The sequence below is a fragment of the Peromyscus eremicus genome, chromosome 20, assembly GCF_949786415.1.
Source record: "Peromyscus eremicus chromosome 20, PerEre_H2_v1, whole genome shotgun sequence".
Classification (NCBI taxonomy): domain Eukaryota; kingdom Metazoa; phylum Chordata; class Mammalia; order Rodentia; family Cricetidae; genus Peromyscus; species Peromyscus eremicus.
This window is the reverse complement of record NC_081436.1, coordinates 12,346,026-12,370,721: the sequence shown is the minus strand read 5'-3', so window position 1 is coordinate 12,370,721 and position 24,696 is coordinate 12,346,026. Positions and strand designations below refer to the sequence as shown.

Below are 24,696 nucleotides of genomic sequence, written 5' to 3'. Positions count from 1 at the left end.
AACATTTTTTTTGTGGTTTATAATTATTATTTCTGGTTAAAGGATTTTTACTAAGATCATGTCACCCCATTGTATTTATAGCTCACTTTACTTGCTCTGATATTACACCTTGGCTGCAGTCATTCGAAGCGAAAAGATGCATGTAAATCCTTACAAGCATCAAGATCACGGTATCAATTCTCCTGACTGTTCCCAAGTCAAAAGCCATAATTGAAAAGTGGGGGAAATCTAAAAGAGACTATTCCTGAAGAACTGTGGGAAGCTGGCAGTGTATAAACACCAAGGCTCTGCCTCCACGTGGAGCACTGCCCTGGCGGAATCTGGCAGATGTAATATTTTGAAACTCTCGAGTCTGTTGGAGGCTCATAACTTACAGCAGGAGATGTGGAAGGCAAATCTCTTCATTTTAGTAATTTCAGCTTTTACTACAGTAGCTGCTTATCTATCTCTTGCCGTTAGGTCCAGCATGGACAGTCAGATTTGGGGATGCCAGGTAGGTTTGGACCACATACCCAAAATTAGTAGCACCATCAGTTTAGTTCTCAATATAATTTAAGTTCACCAGATTAATGGATTTTAAACTATTGTCAGCTCATGTTTAGGGGCACACAATGCATACAAGATATAATTTTGAACTGTACTCAGTTGTGTCTATTTATACTCCTGACTACTTGGGAGATGAAGGAAGGTTCGAAGAAGTTTAGGGCCAGTACAGGCTACGTAGTGAGACCCTGTCTCAAAAACAAGCAAAAACAAAACAGAGCAGGAAATAACTACTAAATAAATAAGCAATATGAACAAGAAACTCCTGAAAAGAAGCTTTGTCTGCAAAGGTTGATTGACTGATTTGAACTTTGGCAACATGCAGAGGTTGGAATGTTGCAAGTCCAGATTCTAATTATAATTTTTCTTGGGCTACTTTTAGCCCCTAAATAGCCTTTGATTGCTCATCTTTGTGTTGGACTTAACATCCTATGGCTAACAGATGAAAAATCTTTTGGAATATATTAACAAAACTGTAACTCCTCACCAAAGGGCCAAGAATGCTGCCACGTATCTTCTAAGGCCTTAAACAGAGCTCCTTCTGTCTTGTTATAACCCTCTGACCTGATGCACCCACTAATGCATTTGATAAGTGCCTTGACATATGACTTTCTTCGGTAACTGTAAAAAGTTCACGAAATCACTACCTAATTGGAACATACAATTTGGAGTAACCTAAATCTGTGTTTTCAGGCTATGGTCACTCATATTTGTCTCCAGAATAAATTATCTCTTGTTTCTTTTGAGATGAAAGTTGTATTTTTGTGTTGAGGATAAATATTCATTCTTCTGACAACAACAATCTGGAGTAAGGACCAAACTCCAAAAGAGAAGAGTTTTGATATAATATAGTATAAAACATACATAATATAATATAATATAAAACGTATGTGTTTATATAGAGTATAAAAACATATATATGTTTATATATATATATATATATATATATATATATATATATAAACAACAGACAATTCATATCAGCAACTTGACTACTGCTCAGTAACCTTGAAAATGAAATAACAACATAAACTAGTATAAATTAAAATCACACAAGCTATTATAATGTTTTCTAAAGATTTGATTAATAGTTTTTAATACAATATATTTTCATCATATTTTTTTCTTTCCCCAACTCCTCCCAGATTCTCCTCAGCTCCTTAGTTACCCAGCTTCATACTCTCTCTCTCTTCTGAAAACAAAAAACAAACAACAAAAACAAAAACAAATAAACTAAAATTTTAAAAAATTGCCAAAAACTGTGGATTCCATTTTGTGTTGGCCAAGAAATGCTGGTTGGGGTCTACCCTAGAGTATGATCGATATACTCAATGGCACTGCATTAGAGAAACTGAATCTCCCTTTCTCGGCAGGAATCAATTGCAAATAGCTTCTTAGTTACAGGTGCAAACCCATGATTGCGTCCCCCTTCACCTGGTTTGAATATGTCTATGCATACTGTCAAATTCTCTCTAAATTATTATCTCTCTCAGTTTTGTTGTCTCTTGAAGATGCTGTTTCCTTGAAGTCATGCATCACCTCTGGCTCTTACAATCTTTCTATCTCATCTTTCCACTTAGATCCCTGATCCTTCAAGGGAGGGGTTTGAAAAAGACACACCATTAAGGCTTGGGTTCTCCAAAGTCTCTCATCCTCTACATGTTGTCCAGTTGTGAATCTCTTTGTTAATTATCAGATACTTCAAGGAGAAGCTTCTCTGATGAAGGTTGAACAATGCTCTGACATGTGGGTATAGCAACATGTCACTAGGAGTAATTTTATTGCTCTTTTCCTTTACCAGAATAGTAGAGGTAAGTTTTCCCCACGGCCAACGACCAATCTAGTCTCAGGTTCCCGCTCACATCAACAGTGTTATATAGTGGGTTCCATCTCTTGGAATGGACCTGAAATCCAGGAAAATAGTGGTTAGTGATTCCTATAACATTTGTGGCACTAGTGTGTCTTTGCAGGCAGGGCCCTGTTGTAAGTCACAAGATTTGTAGCTGGGTTATACTGATGATTAATTTTTCTCCAGCCATATGCAAAGTGGAGATTTTATATATATATATAAATTATTAATAGTCTGTGAATGAGAATTCCTAAAAGAAATTGCATCTGAAGAGACAAGTTTATTTAAACTTCAACGACTATGGAGAGACTTGGAGTGTGGCAGATGCAGACCCTATTGCTTGCTTCCTCTCTGTATCTGACCTAACATCCTGCTACAAGCCAGACTTAACATTCTGACAAACATACAAAATCATTTTTAGAATGGCTATTTAATACCCCAAAGATCACCCAAGATAAATGTTGGATGATTAATGTTGTTGTTAGTCTCATTCACTTCCTGTATTCACCTCCTGGTTCTAGGTTTCCAGATGTGCATTGCCATGCCTGGTTGTTAACATGGGTGCTGGGGATCCAGGCTCAGGTCCTCATTGTGAAACACTTTAGGGACTGTTCTGTCTTTCTAGGGCTGTAAGCATACCACTTCCTGATAAACTGCCTCCACTTCTGCCATAACTTTATGTTCTTACTTAATTCTTTATTTTGGGATGTGAGAACCTGGAACCCTTTTGGGGGTTTGTCCACTGAACCCTAATGTCCACTGACATTATCAGAGTCCTGTGCTCTGGCCGGACACTATGTCCTTTCCAGGCTCTACAAAACATCCTGAAGCTCTAGAGGTATAACAGGCATTTAGAAACTGCTTTTGGAAAGAAAAAAAAAGTATTGACTCCCCACAAGGAACAGTAAGGCCACCCAGGCAGAACGTCGTGTAGAAACAAGATTAACGAATATAACAACTTCTTATTGAAGCTGGCATAATGATGGGTGTGACTACATCTTGACCAGGACTGATTAATTAATTACACCTTTCTCTTGTCCCAATTCTTCTATTTATACCTAGCTCTTATCAGCAACCCCACCCAAACATGCGCGTGTGCATGCACACACACGCACCCATGCACGCACGCACCGACAAACTAACCTGGAGTTTCTGGACCCTTTATCTGTTCCTCTTCCAAGTGTGGCCGAATAAATCTCCTTTCTCTCCTTGTCAACAGGTGAGTGGTGAAAGCTGGCCTGTTGGGGTTGCCAAGGGTCAAGGGCCTAGGCTTGTATCCTAAAAGCTCCAGTAAAATCACTGTTATGTTATGTATTTCTTTCTTTCTTTCTTTTTTTTTTTTTTTTTTTTTTTTGTTTCTCTAGACAGTGTTTCTCTGTGTAGCTTTGCGCCTTTCCTGGAACTCATTCTGTAGACCAGGCTGGCCTCGAACTCACAGAGATTCGCCTGCCTCTGCCTCCCGAGTGCTGGGATTAAAGGCATGCGCCACCAATGCCCAGCTATGTATTTCTTTATGTTATTGCGTAGCCTGGGAACACCGCTGTTGGCTTACAGTGCAGGAGCAGAACTGGGTGTATCTCTGCAGCCATGCTGTCCACAAGCTCACCAAGGGACCCTATCCATCCTCCCCAACACCTAGCATTGGGAGGCATTTTAACGTTTGCTTCAGGTCCTCTTGTGATTATAAAATTGACTTCCTTGATCGACAGGTTGGACATTCTCACACCTGACTGGACATTATAAATCTTCATGTTCTCTTTTATTATCCTTTTTATTTGCACTAGTCCTTCTATCTTCCTGACAACTGACATGCCTCAAACACTTCTTAATTTAATAATGTTGCTGTTAGAAGAACAATAGAATAGAAGCTACGGATAAACATATGGAGAAATGTAAAATGGCACAGCCACTGTGAGAAACGATATGAAGGTTCCTCAAAAAAATAAAAATAAAAATGAAGGATTGTCTGAGCCAGCAACTCTACCTCTGGGTGATAGGAAGCACAGTCTCAAGAAGATAATTATGCACCCATGCTGATAGCATCACTATTCACCAAAGGTAAAATGTGGAAGACACCATTAGTAAGCAGAACGTGGTATAGACATAGAATTCCTAATATTCACCCTTTAAAGGAAAATAACTCAACGTGGAAGCTTCAGCATGAATGAACCTTCAGTGCACTGTGCTAAATGAAATAGCCAGGTACAAAAGGTAAAGATTTTTCCACCCTGAAACAGTCATCTAAGATAGTGGAAGCACAGGAAGTGAGGACACATAGAGAGATGATGTGACACACGGAGACCAGTATTTATTTCTGTCATTAAAGGGACAGGGAAAATCACTCTGCCAATTTTGAAAGGGGTAAGAGGAAAGAAGCCCTTACAACCTTTGCTGGTTTTATTTTTCCATGTTGATGCATATCTTATGAAGAGTGAGCACCCCATTAGAACCCTGCCAAGATTCCTACAAAATTATAGCTTAAGTTCAGCTTTAAGCCCTACCTAATCCTTTAAGAAACAGAAAGAAAAAGGTGTTGCTTAACAACAAGTTTCTTTAGGTTGAGTTTGAAATGGAAGAAGGCATTTGTGATGAGTAGTGATAACTTATATCAGATCTATCCAAGTTATGCCATTTTAAAGAATAATTCTAGATTTGGTGATGTTCCCTATAAAACTTCCAATCTCTCTGTGGTTCTAAGTAAATCCAAAGTAAAGTGGTTGCTATTGTGTTTATGCTTAACTAGACTTTGTTAAAAGACAAGAAAAGAACAGTTTGTTTGAGTATGGCAGAAAGATTAATACAAGGAAGCCCAGGAATTTCTGACCATTAATCTGCTGACCAGTTTTGAATGGTACATAGTTCAGGCAGGGGTTTGTAGAATGGGCTTCATGGGGGTCTATGGAACCCTTGGGCTATACACTGCCTTCTTGCTTTGATCAGACTATTAAGAGGACTGCATGTTTGTTGTTGTGGGGACAATCATCTTTGTGGGCACCTTGGGTTTGGGAGGACATGCATCCTGAGAAGTCTAAATATTAAATGCTGTCTGAGCCTTCTTATTCTTACTGACAAGCCAGCATGCCTCTCATATTTTCAGACAGTGGCTAGGGCTACTCAGATTGTAAACCACTGGATATCACACAATTCCAGAGATGATTAAGAAGCCTAACTCCCAAAAGCTTCAATTGCTTGATTTGGGGAATTGTGAATGGGTATGGAAGAACAGAAAGGACTGGAAATCTCAGTTAGTTGGATTAACAGGTATTCCGGGAATATTTTGGGGAAAGAAGCAGAGTAGAAAGATGGCATCAGGATAAAACTGAAATTCAAAAGTGGGAGCAATTCTATGTAGAGGGAGAAAGTTTAGTGTGGCCCTAAGATTGCATGACTTGCTGTAAAGGTGGTGTCTTAGAAATGAACAAGTCAGGGAACAAATGAACCCAGTACAGTGAGCAGACTCAAGCGTGGTGGCTGGACGTGAGACGAATGGGAAGCTTAGGTAATGGAGCCTCCCAGAACGAATCTGAGTGACAGGGATTCAGAGATAACTCGTTTTTTCTAAGTCATTCAGTTGCCAGCACAGAACAACAAAAACAAACAAATAAAACAAACAAACCTGACATTTGAAAATATGTTCAGTGTCTCCAAGAGTCAGAGAAAGACAACGTAAAAAGCAGTTTGATGCTTTGATGCCGGGTGTGGTGATCTGTTTACTTCTAATCCCAGTTACTGCAGAAGTTGAGTTGGGGTGGAGGTCACTTAAGTACAGGAGTTCTGAGCTAGCCTGAGAAGTTCAGGGGAAACTCCGTCTCAATAATAGTGACAACAGTAACTGAATACTTTATGAGTTACTTTTCTGTTGCTGTGGCAAAACGTCATGACCGAAAGTAACTTACATAAGGAATAATTTTATTTTAGCTGTGATTCCAGAGTGATTAGAGTCTATCACAGCAGGAAGGCACAGCAGCAAGCATAAACATAGGAACAAGAGCAAGAAGCTGAGAGCTCACATCAACAACCGTAATCAGGAAAGACAGAGTGAACTAAAGGTTGGGAGAAGCTGGGAACTTTCAAAGCCTACCTCCAGTGACACACTCCTTCCAGGAAGGCCACCCCTCCTAAACCTTCCCAAACAGCAACACCAACTGGGGACCAAATGTTCAAAGGTTCGAGCTAGGGGGACATTTCTCATTTAAACCACCCCAAGTGCCATGAGCAGCCACTAATGCATTCCTGGAAAGAGACCTGGCAATACATGCCAGTGCTCTGATACTAACTTATAGGGACTTTCTGCAGGCATAACAATATGGAGGCTCTCTGCACAGAGCTGTCTATTGTAATCTTCATAATAGTATAAAAAAACACAAAAGCAAAATACCTGTCAGCATTGGGACAGGTTAGCTACAGTATGGAATGATACACTTCTACCCAAAAATGTTTGGATAAATATTTCAAGGAAAATATTGATAATGCATTAAGCAATTTCTTGAAGTTACAAAATTATATATGGAATAACCAACAAATGGGAAGCAAGTTCTATATGTATTAATATAAAGACAGAGAAAGGTGTGGAAAGGTACTTAATTTGATGGATTATATTATAGGATAGAGTTAAAGAAAGGGAGAGATCCAAGGTACTTTCTTTATACATCTTGATCTTTTTAGTTATTGCAAGCCATGGTTATTCTTTTTTTAAATGAGTTTACTTTTTATTACTTTGTAGGCATTGGTATTTTGCCTGCATGTATGTCTGTGTGAGGATGCCAGATCCCCTGGAACTGTAGTTACAGACAGGTATGAGCTACCATGTGGGTGCTGGGGATTGAACCCCAATTTTCTGGAAGAGCAGCCAGTGCTCTTAACCTCTGAGCTATCTCTCCAGTCCCCGCCATGGTTATTCTTACCATTAATGATAAAACTACTGGGGCTGGAGATACGGCTTAATGGGGAAAGGCACTTGCCTCCAAATCCGATGACCTAAATTCAATCACTGGAACCCACATGGTGGAAGAAGAGAACCAACTCCCACAAGTCGTCACCACATGCATACTGTGGCAACTGACCCCCTTTATACAAAACAGATAGTGAAATAAATTAAAAGGGCTATTGTGATGACCTAAGTAATATATTTCCTCAAGAGAGTGATAAAGTAAAACTGCTAAGATAAATACACAATAGCACCAAGGGTTAGGGCAGTTTTTGAACATTAAAGGAAATAATAAAAAAAAAACAAATATTTTTAAGGAAGAGTCTGAACAAAGAGCTCCAAGAACTGTTCTTGTATTTAATAATATTTTAAGAAAAAAAGCCTTTAAGTTGTAAATTAAATGTTCATGTAAAAGTTTGCTAAAGTGAGGTCTACATCATAGAAAAATTTTCATATATATTTCTATACAAATATATTTCCATATATATTCTATATATACTTATATTTATTAGGAGCCAATTCAAATATTTCTTTTTAATTTTTTTATTTGGGTAAGATTTTATTTTTATTGGGTGAGATTTCATTTTTATTTATGCATATAGGTATTTTGCTTGCATGTAGTTCTGTGAACTACTATTTGCATGGAGTGTCTGTGGAGGCCAGAAGACTGTGTTAGATCCTCTGGAAGTTACAGGCAGTTGTTAATTGTTATGTGGGTTATGGGAATTGAACCTAGGTCTCCAGGAAGCATAGTCAGTGCTTGTAACTAACTATTCTGTCCAGCCTCCTCAAATATTTCTTAAATATTACTTCATGGGTATTGATCAGTATTGGAGTGCTTACCTATCATATAAAGGTCCTGTGTTCAATTGCCATCACTGTCAGAAATACTACTTTAAATAAATAATAATCTCTAGTTTTTTTGTTTTGACAAGTGCTATTCAGCATTTAAAACTCAAAGACATCCTCTGGCACCTGTCTTGTTTGCCTGACTGAGAAATGCCATTGAAAACTATTCAGTGTCTCTAAGTACTGCCTGGAACCAGTGTACTGTTTTACTAAACACAACCCATCCCTAGCCTTTGGCTATAGATACACTATTACATGTAATGAAATAAAGAAAAACAAGAGCATCCGGCCAGTGTGAAGAAATAAGGCTACTCTTCTTCTCAAATACAAGTGGCCAAGAACTGCTTCATGTGGGTGCTGTCCTTTGCAGAACCTGGAGAACAGACATCACTCTTTGGCTGAAATGGTTGTAGTATGTCCGAGTTTTCGTTCCACCTCCACCCACTTAAACCGACGTGCTGTGCTAGAAGCTGTAAATCTGGGAGTCATTAGTGCACTCCACCCTGACTTCCAGTTCCACAGGAACATAAGTAGGTGGATAGGTGTGCAGCAGGGTGGTGGCCCTGTCACATCCATCATGCCCCTGCTAGTCCAGTTGTTGAGCCAACCACAGGTTGCAGCCCTGTAGACGAAAGACCAGCTTCCTCCCAGCGTATCTTCAACAGCCGCACTTGTTACATAATGTTGCACGGGCCTTGACTTTGAAATTCAATACTAACACTATAGTTTCAAATCTTCTGTTGGGAATGCTATTTTTGCCCTCCCATTCCCAATTCTTTTGCTTGTAAAAATAAGTCTCCACAGAAGTTTTGTAGACTAATTAAGAAAATAAACAATAAGCTCATGATACAAAGTCTGCCCAGGAAACACAGATCTACCGATACAATCTGTTTTGTTGTTTTCTGGATTTAAGCTGTCTGACCCTGGCTTCTCTTTGAGTTTTTCTCTTAGTACCTAACTGACTTTCTGTCTGTCCATCTGTACTCTGGGGCCATTTGCTTCTACAGTCCATTCACCCTAAGCACACTGGGAATCAGAAACCTGAGTGTAAACAACTGTATGAAACCATCTAACCCACCCTCTAAGGTAAAGATAGGGAACCAGACATTTAAATGATTTACAAATCCATAATTAAAAAAAATAAAACTTATCCATGATAAAAATAAATCTCAGGTCCCTTATAATTTCTGTGGTTGTTTGTTATTTAAAAAACACAAAAGTCGCTATCTTAATTATTAAAAGTAAGTTTGATTTTATTTTAAAAGTTTTCTCACTTGTGAAGTATTTTTTTAATTGTTTATTTTGTTTTGTGCATATATGTTTTGCCTGCATGTATGTCTGTGTACCACGTGGCTCAATGGATCCTTTTCTCAAATTTAATGCTGATATTCAATAAGAATGCCAATGCCTCTGTATGTACTTCTGTGGTGCCTGCACAGCCAACAGAGTGTGTCAGTCCCTCTGGAACTAGAGTTACAGATGTTTGGGAACCACCATGTGGGTGCTGCAAATCAAACGCGGTCCTCTGCCAGAGCAGCAAGTTTTCTTAAATGCAGAGCCACCTTCGGAACCTGGCAAACTATTTCTTTAAATATGTTCTAGAGCAGTGGTTCTCAACCTGTGGGTCGAACGACCCTTCCACAGGGGTTGCCTAAGACTTTAGGACAGCACAGATATCTACATTATGATTCACAACAGTGGCAAAACTACAGTTATAAAGAAGCACTAAAAATAATTTTATGGTTGGGGGTCACCACAACACGAGGAACTGTATTAAAGGGTCACAGCATTAGGAAGATTGGGAACCACAAGGTTAGAGCAAATATTTTCCTTTCACAGCAACGAAGCTAGCTTGTGGGTTGCATCTGTTTTGTTTTGTTTCAGGCAGGGTATTTAGGTGGTCAGTGCAGGCTTGGAACTAGTGACCTCTCTCCTTTGCCTCCTGGGTGCTGAGAATATAGGCATGGCCCATTATTTCTGGCTCAGTGGATCCTTTTCTTGAACTTAATCTTTTTTTTTCAGAGCTGAGGACTGAACCCAGGGCCTTGCGCTTGCTAGGCAAGCGCTCTACCACTGAGCTAAATCCCCAACCCCTGAACTTAATCTTGATATTCAATAAGAATGCAAACACCACCACGCGGCAGTGGTACATGCCTTTAATCCCAGCACTCCGGAGGCTGAGAACTCACAGGCAGATCTCTGTGAGTTCAAGGCCAGCCTGGTCTACAGAGCGAGTTCCAGGACAGGCACCAAAACTACACAGAGAAACCCTGTCTTGAAAAACAAACAAACAAACAAACAAACAAACAAACAAAAAAAATGCAAACACCTCTATATGGAAAACACCTCAGGTCAATTTTTGTTTAAGTTTCAAAAAAATTAAAATTTATCTTTACTTAGCTCTCCAAGCTACTTCAAGTATTAAAATAATTTCTTAACTTGGAGACATGTTTTAAAATGTATTGCTTATGTAAAAATGTATTCATACCTCGAAACAAATACAAACTATAAAATGTGATATCCTATACTGCCAAAATATGGTTTGGAATATAAACAAATAAATAAATGAGCCAGATGTGGTGGCTCACACCTGCAATCCTGGCACTCGGGAGGCAAATGTAGGAGGCTGCTGTCATTTCAAGGCTGTTCTGGGCTACCTGACAAGTTCTGGGCTAGCCTGGGCTACAGAGTGAAACCTTGTTTCAAAAAGTCAAAAGTGTTAAAAAATGGTCTAGAAAGAACACTATATTCAGCTTTTTAATTTTATTTTTTTTTAGACAGGGTCTCATGTAGCCCAGGCTGGCCTTGGTCTTCCCGCCTCTACCACCTGTGTAATGAGCACATTTTACAGGCTGTAATGAGCACATTTTACAGATTCCATATTGGGGAGATTTCGGTATTTCTCTCGGTTGCTCACACTGTCCTCTTATGTGAACTATGTTGCTCTGGTACTTTGGGAACAATCCTGACTCTGTCTGTTTCGCTGTGCTGAGAGTTTTGAGGGTTCTGTGTCTGCCCTAGAACATGCCCCAAATAAGATGATTATACCTTTGTATTTGTCAGAGAGCAACGCAGAAGAGAAGCAGGAAGTACATCAGTCAGAATATAAGGTGAAGGACTGCAGAATGCTGTTCTCCAGAGTCTCCACAATGACTGCAGCCTTTAACTCACCACAGCTACGGTTGTCTGCACTGGACACACAGAGGACGGGCCCTGTCAACAATCAGTCATGGAAAGGGAGGGGGTCATGGGGCCTTATCCTTTACCTCTAAACTACTGGCTTTTTTTTCTCTGATTACTAGAATTTTTATTTTTTTTCTTCTTTTTTAAACCAGTTTTTTCTTTTTCAAAATATTTTAACATATTCACCCTCCTTCAACTTCTCTCTTTCCCACTTTCCCACTCTGCTGGTTCATTTTTGTCAACTTGACACAAGTGTAGACATATCTGGAAAAGGGGGTGTAGCTAGAGTTTTCCTGCCTGGCCCACAGTCAGGACAAATCTTTGTCACCTGCCAGTCCCACAGCCGCTCAGACCCAACCAAGTAAATGCAGAGACTTATATTGCTTACAAACTGTATGGCTGTGGCAGGCTTCTTGCTAACTGTTCTTATAGCTTACATTAATCCATTTCCATAAACCTATACCTTGCCACGTAGCTCGTGGCTTAAGGCATCTTCACATGCTGCTTGTCCTGGTGGCGGCTGGCAGTGACTCCCTCTACCTTCCTGTTCTCTCAATTCTCCTCTCTGTTAGGCCCGCCTATACTTCCTGCCTGGCCACTGGCCAATCAGTGTTTTATTTATTGACCAATCAGAGCAATTTGACATATAGACCATCCCACAGCAAGGGGGGTTTTAAATGAGAGGATGGCGACATAACCTTGAACTGTGGACAGGCCTATAGGGCGTTTTCTTGAGTAATGATTGACATGGGAGTCAATGGAACCCCTGGGCCCTTGATCCTGGATGGTATAAGAAGCAGGCTGAGCAAGCAATGGGGAGCAAGTCAGTAAGCAGCACTCTTCGATGACTTCTGCTTCAGTTCCCGCCTCCAGGTTCCTGCCTTGAGTTCCTGCCCTGACTTCTTTCAATAATAGACTATAATAAAGAACTGTTGTAAAATAAAATAAACCTTCTTCTCCCCAAGTTGCTTATGCTCATGGTCTTTATCACAGCAATAGAAATCTTAACTAAGGGATGTCCCTTCCCACCCAACATTGAGATTAATTTTTATTTTTTCCCCTATCAAGTCCAGTTAGTGTTACCAAAATATCCTTGGGCATGGGCTTGCCCTGGTGTGTGGTCAACCTCTCAGGGTTCACACTGTTAAAGAAAACTTACTTTCTCTCCCAGTAGCTATCAAATGCCAATAGCTCCATAGTTAGTGTGGGACCTCCTGCTCATCTTCCCACTTCTATTCTGGGATTTTTGTCTGGTGGGTTTTGCACAGGTCCTATGTAGGCTATCACAATCACTACCAGTTCATATGTGTGTGTACCTTGTTGTATCTAGAAATCACTCTTTCCTTGATGTTACTGGCCACTGCAAGCTCTTACAATCCTTCTGTCCCTCTTCCACAAAGATCCCAGAACTTTGCACGGAGAGATGTGATCTAGATGTCCCACTTAGGAATGAGTACTCCATAGTCTTGTACTCTCTGCATGTTGCGTAGTTGGAAGTATATATGTAAATCTCCATATACTGGAAGGAAGAGCTTCTCTGATGATGGTTGAAAGGTGTTCTGATCTATATGTGTAGCAATAAATAATTAGGAGTCATTTTAATATTATGTCCACTTAGCAGAATAATAGTATTGGATTCTCCCCTAGGGCCTATAACCTATCTAGTCAAAATTTCTTGACCTTGTTAATATTGCCAGGTATGGATTCCATTTCATGTTGTGGGCAATAGATATGATCAGGAAGTGGTTAGATACTCCCATAAAGTTAGAATATCTTGTCAGGCCAGTCATTATTATAGCTTACAAGGTTCACATCTGGGTGAGATTTGAGATTCCTTTTCTCTTTCAACAGTGTGCATATTACATTTCAGCACCATAAACACTAATCAGTAGGAATGAAGTTTCCAGGTAAGAACCAGCTTGATTGCTCCATGTTCTTTGATTTAAGTATGTGGAATTTTCACCAGTAAGGTCTTACTGTCAAGTTCTGGAGAGTAGCCAAGAGTACTGACAATAGCCTATAACACTTAAGGAGTTATACATGACCCTGCTGGCCAACAACTCAAAAATAAGTAATCTATTCCTGATACTCTGGTTTTATTTTCTAGCACGGGGTGTCTAGTTGGGGGTATTGTTCCCTTCCCATTGCAGGATAATTATGTTAACTCTCTCTCTCTCCATATATATATATATATATATATATATATATATATATATATATGCACATACATATGTATGAAATGTTGTATAGTATTGATCATTCCTATTCATATTCACTTCTATATCCTGCCCTCAAATTTCTCCCACCAAAATTTAACCATTGTCATTCCACTGTTTTCCTCAATCCTTTATACCTCTGTGTTCTATCTACCTGGTCTTGAAGAACCTTTCCCAATAGCCCCTTGCTAAATTCCTGACCTTTGTGGCATTACAAATGTGACACCTATATATGAAGATGCAAAGCTAATAGCCAGGGTTGAGAGAATGTTCAACATTTGTCTTTCTGGTCTGAGTTACCTTACTCAGGATGACTATTTATAGCTCCATCTATTTACATGCAAATTTCATAACTTCATGTTCATAACTTTAATAGTTGAATAATATTCCACAGTGTAAATACATCACATTTTTCTTATCCATTCAGTAGCTGATGGACATATAGGCTGTTTCCAAATCCTTGCTATTGTACATAAAGCAACAATAAACATAGGTGAGCATGTATCTCTGTAGTAGGTTATAGAACCTTTTGGGTATATGCCCAAGAGTGGTGTAGCTGAACCAAGTAGTACATCTACTTTCAGTTATTTTAGGAGCCTTCACGGTGATTTTCATAGTTGTGCCAGTTTGTACCCTCATCAGCAATGAATGAGTGATTCCCTTGTCCAGTATCCAGGCTAGCATCTGTTGTCATTGTCTCTTTTATCTTGGCCATTCTGAATGGGGTAAAATGAAGTCTCAAAGTAATTTCAAATTACATTTCCATGATGGCTAAAAACAATGAACATTTTTCAAGATATTTCTCAGCTATTTGTATTTCATCTTTTGAGAACTTTTTGTTTAGATCTATGTCCCATTTTTCAATTAGGTTGTTTCTTTTCTTGACATTCAATTTGTTTTAGTTCTTTGTACAGTCTAGAAACTAAACTTCTATCATATGTATAGCTGGTAAAGAATTTTCCCATTCTGTGGGCTGCTTCTTCACTTGAATAATGTTGTCCCTGAAGATACGAAACCTTTTTTAGTTTCACGTGGTTTTATTTATTAATTATTGGTCTTAATGCCTGTACTATCAGAGTTTTGTTCAGAAAATCCTTTGTTGTGCCTATAAATTCAAGTATATCCCCTATATGCTTTTCTATCAGATTCAGGTTATCAAGTCTTATGTCAAGGTCTTTGATGGATTTGGAATTGAGTTTTTCGAGCTCAGTAGACATGGATTTATTTTCATTTTCTACATGCAACTATTCAGTTTGTCCAGCACCATTTGAAGATCCTGTCTTTTTTCCAATGTTTATTTTTGGCTTCTTCTTAAAAATCAGGTGTCCATAGGTGTATTGAGTTATATCTGGAACCTCAATTCTATTCAAATGATGAATATGTCTGTTTTTATGTCAATACTATGTTTTTTTTATTACTATAGCTCTGTAATACAACTTGAAATCTGGAATGGTGATTCCTTCAACAGTTCTTTTATTATTCAGGGTTGTTTTCAAATGAAATGTAAGATTATCTTTTCAATTTCTATGATGAATTGAGTTAGAATTTGATTGGGATTACATTGAATCTGTAGATTGCTTTTGATAGGATGATCATTTTCATGATGTTAATCTATCCATGGGATTCTTTTCATATTCTTATATCTTCTTCAATTTCTTTCTTCATCATTGTCTTAAAGGTTTTATTACATAATTCTTTCACTTCCTTAGTAATATTTATTCAATATGTGTTTTCAAAACTATTATAAATGGGATTGTTCCTCTGATTTCTTTTGGTGCCTGTTCTAGATCTCACTCTGTAGACCAGGCTGGCCTCAAACTCACAGATATCCACTTGGCTCTGCCTCCCGAGTGCTCGGATTAAAGGTGTGTACCACCACCGCCTGGCTCTTCCTCTAATTTCTTTATTGCTATGCTTATCATTTGTGTATAGGAAAGGTACTTACTTTTGTGTATTAATTTTGTATCCTACTTGGTTGAATGCATTTATCAGCTATAAGAGTTTTCTAGTATAGTCTAGGCTCTTTCATATACAGAATAATATTATCTGCATATGTAGATATTTTATTTCTTCTTCCCTGTTGTCATCCCCTTTATTTCCTTCACATGTCTTATATCGCTCTAGCCAAGACTTCAAGAGTTATACTGAACAGGAATAGTAAGAGGGGACATCCTTGTCTCATTACATATTTTATTGGAAATGCCTTGAGGTTTTCTACATTTATAATGATTGTAGCCGGGCGGTGGTGGCGCACGCCTTTAATCCCAGCACTCGGGAGGCAGAGGCAGGCGGATCTCTGCGAGTTCGAGGCCAGCCTGGGCTACCAAGTGAGTCCCAGGAAAGGCGCAAAGCTACACAGAGAAACCCTGTCTCGAAAAAAAAAAAAAAAAAAAAAAAAGAATGATTGTATTAGTTACTTATCAATTGCTGTGACAAAATACCATTACCAAGACAATCTATAGAAGAAATAGTTTAGTGGGGACTTAGAGTTTCAGAGGGTGAGTTTGTTACCATCATGGTGGGTGTCATGGCCGCAGGCAGGTAGGCATAGTGCTAGAGCCATAGCTGAGAGCTTACATCTTGGTCCACGAGCATGTGGTTTATGTGTGTGCACACGCACGCGCGTGCGTGCACACATACACACACACATACACACACACACACACACATACAGTCTTACCAAGAAATGATTCATTACTGCATAGAATAAAACAGTTCAAACTTGATTTCTTTTTTAAATTCTGGTTAGCTCTTGAGATAGTCTTTTCTCTCCCACCTTTTCAACTTGTTTCAAACGCCCAACCACTTGAGTTTTATCAACTTCTCCTGTGGGCGTGGCTTCGATCATTAGTCTCAACTGGTTGCCGGCTTCTGATGGCCACAACTTTCCTCCTCATCTTAAGCCTCTTGTTTCTTTTGAGACTTCTTGAACAGCCAGCACACTTCATGTTCCCCAGAAGTGAATCTGGAAAGGAGCGGATAAATTCAAAAGCTATGATTTAGAAGGCAAGAGAAGCAGGGGTTTGGGTGAAGAAGATGCTAAAGATAACTCCTAGGAGCAATTGATGTCTGCAGGAAAAGAGGTAGTCCTCTGAAAGAGCAACATATGGAAGGAGTGATGTTTAAGGTGAGGGGACACTGGAAATGAAGGGTTTGTCCACGGCCAGCCATGGGAAGAGAAGAAAGGGTGTGTTTGTTGCACTTGTTCACAGAGCAGGGAATGTTTGAAACACTAGTTGCTGAGAAAGGAAGAACAAAAGAGCAAAAGAAATATAGTGGGATTGCCATGTGGTGCTGGGATTTTCAAGATGAGTCACCCTGAGTGTGTAGTAAACCAAGGAGGACTTCTCCAGAGGCACCCAGCTACTTCTGTGTGAGTATAAAGAGAAGCAGTGATCTGGATCGTGGGTGTTTGGAATTTTGTCAGGTGGGTCTGGTCAATAGCATGTTTTGTTGTGGGATAATCTTTTTGTACATGGTGAAGATATGTCTTTGCCAAGACACCTTCTGATTGGTTTAATAAAGAGCTGAACAGCCAATAGCAAGGCAGGAGAGGACAGGCGGGACTTCTGGGCAGAGATAGGAAAACTCTGGGAAGGAATCAGAGAGTTGAACCAATGAGACACAGAGGAAGTCGAATACAGTACTGAGGAGAGAACGAGCCACATAGCAGGACATAGATTAATATAAACAGGTTAATTTTAGTTATAAGAGATGGTTGGGAACAAGCCTAAGCTAAGGCCAAGCTTTCATACTTAATAAGAAGTCTCTGTGTCATTATTTGGGAACTGGCAGTCCAAAGAAAGATCTGCTACAATGTTTGAAGTCGTATAATTAATTAAAATACATAAATAAGAGATTGAAACCATGTATAGTGGTATGTGCCTGTAATCCCAGCACTTGAGAGGCTAAGGTAGAGGGATTGTGAGTTTAACTCCAGGCTGAGCTATGTAGTAAGACCCTCTCTCAAAAACTGAGCAAAACAAAACAAAAGCCCCAAATGATAATGTGCCAAAGTCCAATTTTCCACCTCATTATAAAGAAAAAGAGAGTACTAATAGGTCCAGGTTCCAGAGTTCTCTGGAAAATGAACTTTCACTTGAGAAGGTAAGAAAGAGGAGGAGGTCTGTATCCAGAGTTCTCTCCTCTCCTCCTTAAGCACCTTCCCCTACTGTTGGAGCCTCAACCACGTGGGGACATTTCCTAGTCCCATCCTTATCTTTTACTCTTCCAACTACTCCAAGTCCCTTTCTCCTCTTTAAACCCTCTCTCCATGTGCAGAGTATGTAGAAGGAATAACCATGAAGTGGACATTGTTAGGGTCCCCAGGAGATTTGAGTTATGGTGCAGCTTTCTGTAGCTGTTGTTTTACATCTCATTTTTAGAATTCTGTTCCAAATACAGAACGACCACACAATGTCAGCAATGCACCAGCTTGAACTTGCAAAGGGGAGTTAGAGAGACAGACATAGGTAGACAAGAAAAGTGAAAGCAGTCTCCCTGAGATGACAGCTTCTAGTTCTCAGAGGAGAAAAGTTGAAAGAGGGTTGAGGAACAGGGTCCAGTATCTAAACAAGACCAATGGTGGAAAGTGGAGGACCCAGGGACCACATAAAATACCAAAGCCAAGTGGGTTAGCAGACTTCCAGCCTTTGGCTCCTCCCATCTCAAAGGGATAAAGCTGTTACTTTCCCTTTCTCTGTGTCTTGATTTTCTGCCCTTCCTGGATGTTTAACTCTTTGTACTGGCCAGGGAATGAACTCTGCAACTCCCTAGACAATCCCCATCATGCTCATTATGTTTGGACTCTTGGAACAACGAAGAAAGCAGCTTTATCCTTGGCTCATACCTATCTCTTTCTTTTGTTAATGCCCCATGCACGTATTCATTCAGCCTCCCCATCACTATTTAGTACACAAACATAAGGGGTAACTGACATGACTCACGCATTGACCTCTGACCTCCAGTGACTCACATTTGGGTTATTTCAATCCAAAATGATTTCCGGTTGCCCTGAATTCTCCTTCCCTCTTTCATGACTTCATAAAACACAATGATCTCCTGGGTGATTCTGATTAGATTTTTATTGACATCACTTATTTTTTAGTATGGTTGTAATTGGCAATAGCTATACTCACATGTCGCTCTCTCTCCTGGCACTTTGTAAGCACCAGTATATTTAATCCTCACATCTAAGGATTCTAAAACCTGAGGCACAGAAAAGCTAGTTCAGAAGCATGCTCAGTCTGAGTTTATAAGAGGATCAACCACGAAGACCAATCAGCTGTGGCCCATGGCAAAGGAGAGTGCTGTGCTTCTAATGTGCTCAACTGTTAGTTAAATCCATTTCTGCCTTAATTTCTTATCATTGAGAGTTAGCCATCATTATTTGTAGTTTGGACGGTATTAAACTTTATGTAAATATTAAGAAAGTAAGAATCTGTCCATGTCTCTAACTTCTCTTACAAAGACTTCTGAGATGGTCAATGGGATCAATAAAAACAGCAAGGTATAGAGATTCCTGGACCTTGTCCTTGTGACATAAGGAATGTTGAGAAGCACTCAACGAAGCAGAAAGAAGAATGCACACTTTGGAATTTGGGGGGCTGGAGAAGAAAGAGAATGCAAGTGGAACTAAGTACCTCAACTAGAATAGTTAATATAACATCTATTTTCTGTTGTATCAGGGAATTAGAAGGGATATTTGCACCAGGGCCATGCGAATCTTCTCTGTATCATTGCATTTTTAGTATATGTGCTGCTGATGTGAGCAAAACCATTTCCAGTACTTTGCTAAGAGCATCCTGTTGAAAAGATCAGAAGCAGTTGACTAATTCTTAGTGCAGAGGAGAGGAGAAAAAGGAGATGAAGCAAGCAGTACAGAACACCAAGAGCCTCAGCTTTCTGTTGAGAAAAAAGGGAAAGCATGAACATTACAGTTCTAGTTACTGGGAGTTTAACATATAGGATGTGAAGGGAAGCATGAACTCTATCTCTCACCAGTGACATTATTCATCCTTACTGCATTTTCTTTTTTTTTAAATATACCTTATTGCCACATTCCAACCCATTCATTCACTCCTCTGTTCATACCCTATCGAACAAGCACTTTTTATTGTCTCCCACCTGGCATGTGTTTTCCTATGTGTGATGAATATTGCAGTTGATAAGGGTTTGTGTATCATCTAAGAAGAGAAAGTGATAGGCAGACAAAAGAGTTTTCAGCACAGTGCCTGCCATAAATTGAAATTTAATGCATGATTTGAACTAATAGAGAAATTATTACTTAAGCAACTATTATTTGGGAAATGTTATGAACCATTTTCCACCATTTTTTGTTTTTAGACATGATCTTATCCTATAGTCTTGGATAGCCAGGGACCTACTATGTAGCCCAGGATGTCCTCAAACTTATGGTGATCCTCCTGCCTCTGCCCCTTAAATGATAGAATCAGGTGTGAGGCACCACCACCCAATGTGTAACTAAAGTATATGTAGTCACAAACCCAACAGTTATAGTACAGAAATAAGGAACTTCATATCACTGGGAATAGCTTGTAGCTCCTCTAATAATCAAGACTTTTCGTAGTGATTAAAGAATTTGTCATGAATCTTGTCTTAGTTCCTTTTCTGTTGCTGTGAAGCAACACCATGACTGAGGCAACTTATAAAAGAAAGCATTTAATTAGAGGCTTGCTTACGATTTCAGAGGGTGAGTCCATGATCATCATGGTGGGAAGCATGGCAGTAGGCAGGCAGGAAGGCAGGTGCTGGAGCAGTAGCCAAGAACTTACATCTTATCCGAAGATGGAGGCAGAGGGAGAGTGAGACCAGGTCTGGTCTTGTGAGCTTTTGAAACCTCAAAGTCCACTCCCTTCCCCCATGAGATACCTCCTCCATCAAAGCCACACCTCCTAGTCCTTCCTAAGCCTTCCACCAATTGGGAAACAAACATTCAAATGTAAGAGCCTATGGGAACCATTCTCATTCAAACCACTGTAAGTGCTGAGCTCAAGTCCTGGCACATGAAGTGCAGACTGAGTGATGATGTACTCACAGCCATATTCTTGCTTAGCTTTAGACTGATTCTCACCCCGACATTTTTTCTTATTCACTTTCATTGATACAGCTCAAGTTCGTAAGAGGACAATTGCTTCTGAAATTTTTGCATTAAATGGTGTACCAGGTAATCAGAAAAGTCACCAGAAGTGAAGAAGATGTGTTTTTAATTCAAAAAACGTGCATCCATGTGAAAGTGTTCATGTGGCAATATTTAAAGTTCACATCCAAACTTTCAGACACTGCATGTGGGACAGCAGCACTGTGGTGTGCTGCGCATGAGGAAGCACTCTACACTCGAACCAGGGGCGCTTTTGCCCACAAAGTAATTGTGTCAGAGGTATCGCTTTAAATAAATAATTTAATAACTGTTACCATGTTTACCACATCTCTAAGCATGTAACCTCCTCTGGGTTTTGGTTCTACCATATAACAAGCTTTTGAGAGTACACTGGTTAAAAAAAAACCTACAAACTATTTCAAACATCAAGATAAGCTACGTCTTTCACAAATACACACTTTTACTTGGAATTAATGCCTCAAATAAAACCCAACACATTTCTTCATACCTTTTTTGACACACCAAAATTTGGGGCAAAAGTCAAATTACCATCAGAGGAAAACCATTCCTGTGTAAACACAGGGTAATTTGGGTTGGTTTTCAAGTTAGATCATTAACCTTGTGATTCAAGAGCATTTTAGAGATTATCTTGTCTATAAGAGTGCACACAGCTTCAGACTCATGCTTGGCATACCATAGCATGCTGCAGAAATAGAATGTCACACTTATATGGAATGCAGCTTATGAGTTAACCCCCCAAATAATCAAGCTCCATAAATTCACACCTTTTCTGAGAAAAAAAAAAGTAGTTTGATGACTGAAGTTATACTTCATTTTCCTTTGTCCTATTCAAAGAAGAAGATGCCTCAGTGGTCTCCATGTTTTCACAGTTGAGCCTGTTAGAATAGTAGTTCTGGTTTCCTACTTTGGAAAGGGTGTTGTGGTATATAACTCAAGTTCACATCAGATTCCCCTTCCAAGACAGAGGATATTTGGTCTTAGAAAAAGTAATTCAGATAATCAGTAGTTTAAAAAAAAAAAAGCTACTGGAAAACAGCTTGTTTGTCCTGAAATTTTAACGTTTAAATTCCATGACCAGAATTTTAGTATAGAATCTTAAACATCTAATGAGTTATCTTTATTTCACTTCAGCTCATGGTAACATCTATCAAATAAGGTCAAGTTTGTAGTATTGACATTGGCATTCTTTGCAAAGCTTAACAATGTAAGCTCTCAGGTCTTAAAGGGTTTAATTTTAAATCGTGAAAATTATAGTTTCAAATGTGAACGTCAATGTTCCTCTGGTGCCTTTAAAAGCTAATGTAAGACACTTGATTCAAACATTTCCCCTTTAGCACTGTATCCTGGCTGACTGCTCACATGGCTGTTAAAGATTAGGGAATCCTTTTAAAACACAAGCATCACTTTCCAGTTCCGTGCTTTCTCTAAACAAAATCTTCAGTTCTTGCCCCACATTTCTAGTAGTAAGTAGTAGTAACAGATAAATGAAAAATAACTGATTATGAATATATATTCTATTACTTCATGTAATGGGGTTACATTTATTGATAATTCAAATCACCCAGTTTTGTGGAACTGAACAAGTGGACATGCTGTAATGTCTTACAGCAATCATTGTGAAAGACTTCCAGGTAGTCTGTTTCCCAAATAGCCTACAACAGATGAGCATCTGCTAAGATGATGTCTAAATGTGTAAACAAAATCTGGAGCCACTATGACTGTCCCTCTTAGTTTTTCATACATAGCATCATGCCTGAGAGAGGACGAGGTAAGGCATCAGTTATGGCTCTGTACTCCAGCGCACACAAACAGGTGAGACCCATTTCACAATGATGTACTCCATAGATTGTTTCGCATCATATTCAGCAATAAGAAACTTACCAGAAGTACAATGTACTGCCCTTCTGAGTGCTGATGCTGCAGACGCTCCAACATCAAGGAGATGGACATAGCTGCAGTGTGCTGACTTCCTTGGTTCTTTCAAAGTCAAAGACCAGTGACCATTCCTTTTCCTACTCAATTTTCATTTCTTGCAAACACTAAATAATAATATTAACATTGCCAATTTCCAATATCATTACTATCTTTCAGATTTATTTATTTTTAATGCTATGTATAGAAGTGTCTTGCCTGCATGTATGTATGAGCACTACATGAATGCAGGGCCCTTGGAGGCCAGAAGAGGTCGTCAGATCCCCTGGAACTGGAATTAGATATAGCTTTGGAGCTACCATGTGGGTGCTGGCAATAAAATTCAGGTCTCCTACAAGAGAAGCAAGTGTCATTTCTCCATGCCCTCAACTGTATTTTTTTAATTTACTTTAATTTTTCCATTACCTCCTGCTCTGCCCACAATTCCATTTCTGGCCACCTACCTGCTTTATCTCATTTTTTATTGACATTACAGCCCAGTTAAATTGAAGGGGCAATAGGGCTAACAGCACTGAATCAGAGAGTCATGAGAACCTTCTCTGACCGCTACATTGTCTTGCAAAATAAGTCACATGATTAAAATAAATCTGAGTGTCTGTTTTCTCAGAAACAAAAGAGCAAAAAATGATATGCCCCAAAAGATTGCTTCAAAGGCAGAGTAAAATGAAATGAATGTGGGAATAACTATGAACTCCAGGATCTGTATTTAGGATAGTAATCAAGTTCTGAAAAGGTTTCTTTGGGCACAAAACAAGCAGGATTTCTGCATAAGAACTGAAGTAGATAGCACTGTAGATTCAAGCAGCAGCCAGTACAAGCATTGTCTGGATCCTCCTCTTTGCTGACAACTCTCTTTTTTAAAAATAAATGGGTTTTTTTAATAAATATGCACAATTCTAATTAAAGTTAATTTTTGTGTGTTAAGTTGCTCAAAGTCTGAAAATTTTACATACGGTACTTTATACTTGTCTAACCATGCTTATTTTCAACCACTGTCATTAAAATACATTTTTTTCTTATTGAATTTTTTTTTTAATCAGTCTGTTGTTTCGTACACAGGTTTAGCTGGCCACTAGCAATGCTGATTATGGATTTCAGGTGCTGCACCTACTGTCCGTGGTAAGTGGGCTGAAACAGCACTCCACGTTGTAATTCTGAGCGCCTGACATCAACCCAGGTGCTGCCTTTACTGTTCTGTTTTTGGGGCTTTCTCCCGCATGAAGAACCTCAGACTGCACGCATCCCCATAGACGGTCCTGTTTTCTAGGTGAGCTGGCCTTTCATGGGGCATTAATGGAAGTCATGACTAACCTTGACTAATGTATTTGCCTTTTTTTCTTTCAAAAAGTTATCTTATACTTCCGTGATGCTAAAATCATACAAAATACCTTTTTCTGGCTTGCTTTCTCTGCACTCAGCTTAACAGACGGCATGCAGTGAAGAGAGAGTCTCTGAGGCTTTACCTAAAAGTAAACTTAAAACGTGTCCAGGTAAATCAGGGTGAGTCCTTTTCCTTTTGGTCTGTTTTCAGCACCGAGTCTTCTCCCAAAATTTTACATAGTTCATTGAGTCTCTGCTGCATTTTGGGAATTCCAGCTAGCTGAGACTCTAACTTCTGTTTCTCTTCACTTAATGTTAAACGGATAGCGGTGTCCAGCTGCTCAAAGCGCCAACCTCCTTCACCATCAAATTGTAATAAATGAGTGTGGTACTTCCTGCACAATTAAAATGAAGTGTTAGTAGCCATGATTTTGAAAAGCCATTTTAGCTATAGAATTTTCTAACTCGTGTTAAAAGACAAGTTTTAGTAGAGGTGGATATTTTACAACATTTGAATTTGAATGTTGCCTCAGAAAACACTGTAATTTTTAAAGTCCAATGTCTTTAGTTTCTAAGAAATTTTTCTCGATGTTACTGAATTTATTTCATATTTCAAGTACATATAATGTACAAAAGAAGACTATTATTGTATTAATTTACCTCCATAACCCAGTATGTCTTCTGAATCAATAACAAAGCCTTCTTAGAATGGAAGTAAGGAAAAACAAACCGAGGG

At 39.1% G+C, this 24,696-nt stretch overlaps 1 protein-coding gene and 1 long non-coding RNA gene across 2 annotated transcripts in view; both read right to left on the bottom strand.

Moving 5' to 3' along the window:
* The window catches only part of LOC131896805 (uncharacterized), a 46,286-nt gene extending 27,311 nt beyond the window's left edge, over positions 1–18,975 (bottom strand). Inside the window, exons 1-2 of the long non-coding RNA XR_009375517.1 lie at positions 18,514–18,975; positions 12,668–12,915 (exon numbers count right to left, since the gene is read on the bottom strand). This is a non-coding gene — a long non-coding RNA (uncharacterized LOC131896805). The remainder of the gene's footprint in view (positions 1–12,667; positions 12,916–18,513) is intronic.
* A 1,994-nt stretch (positions 18,976–20,969) lies between these two features.
* Abcd2 (ATP binding cassette subfamily D member 2) overlaps positions 20,970–24,696 on the bottom strand; it is a 41,193-nt gene continuing 37,466 nt past the window's right edge. Inside the window, 1 exon segment of the mRNA XM_059246994.1 lies at positions 20,970–24,355. Within this exon segment, the coding sequence (XP_059102977.1) occupies positions 24,136–24,355 (220 nt within the window). The 3' untranslated portion in view covers positions 20,970–24,135.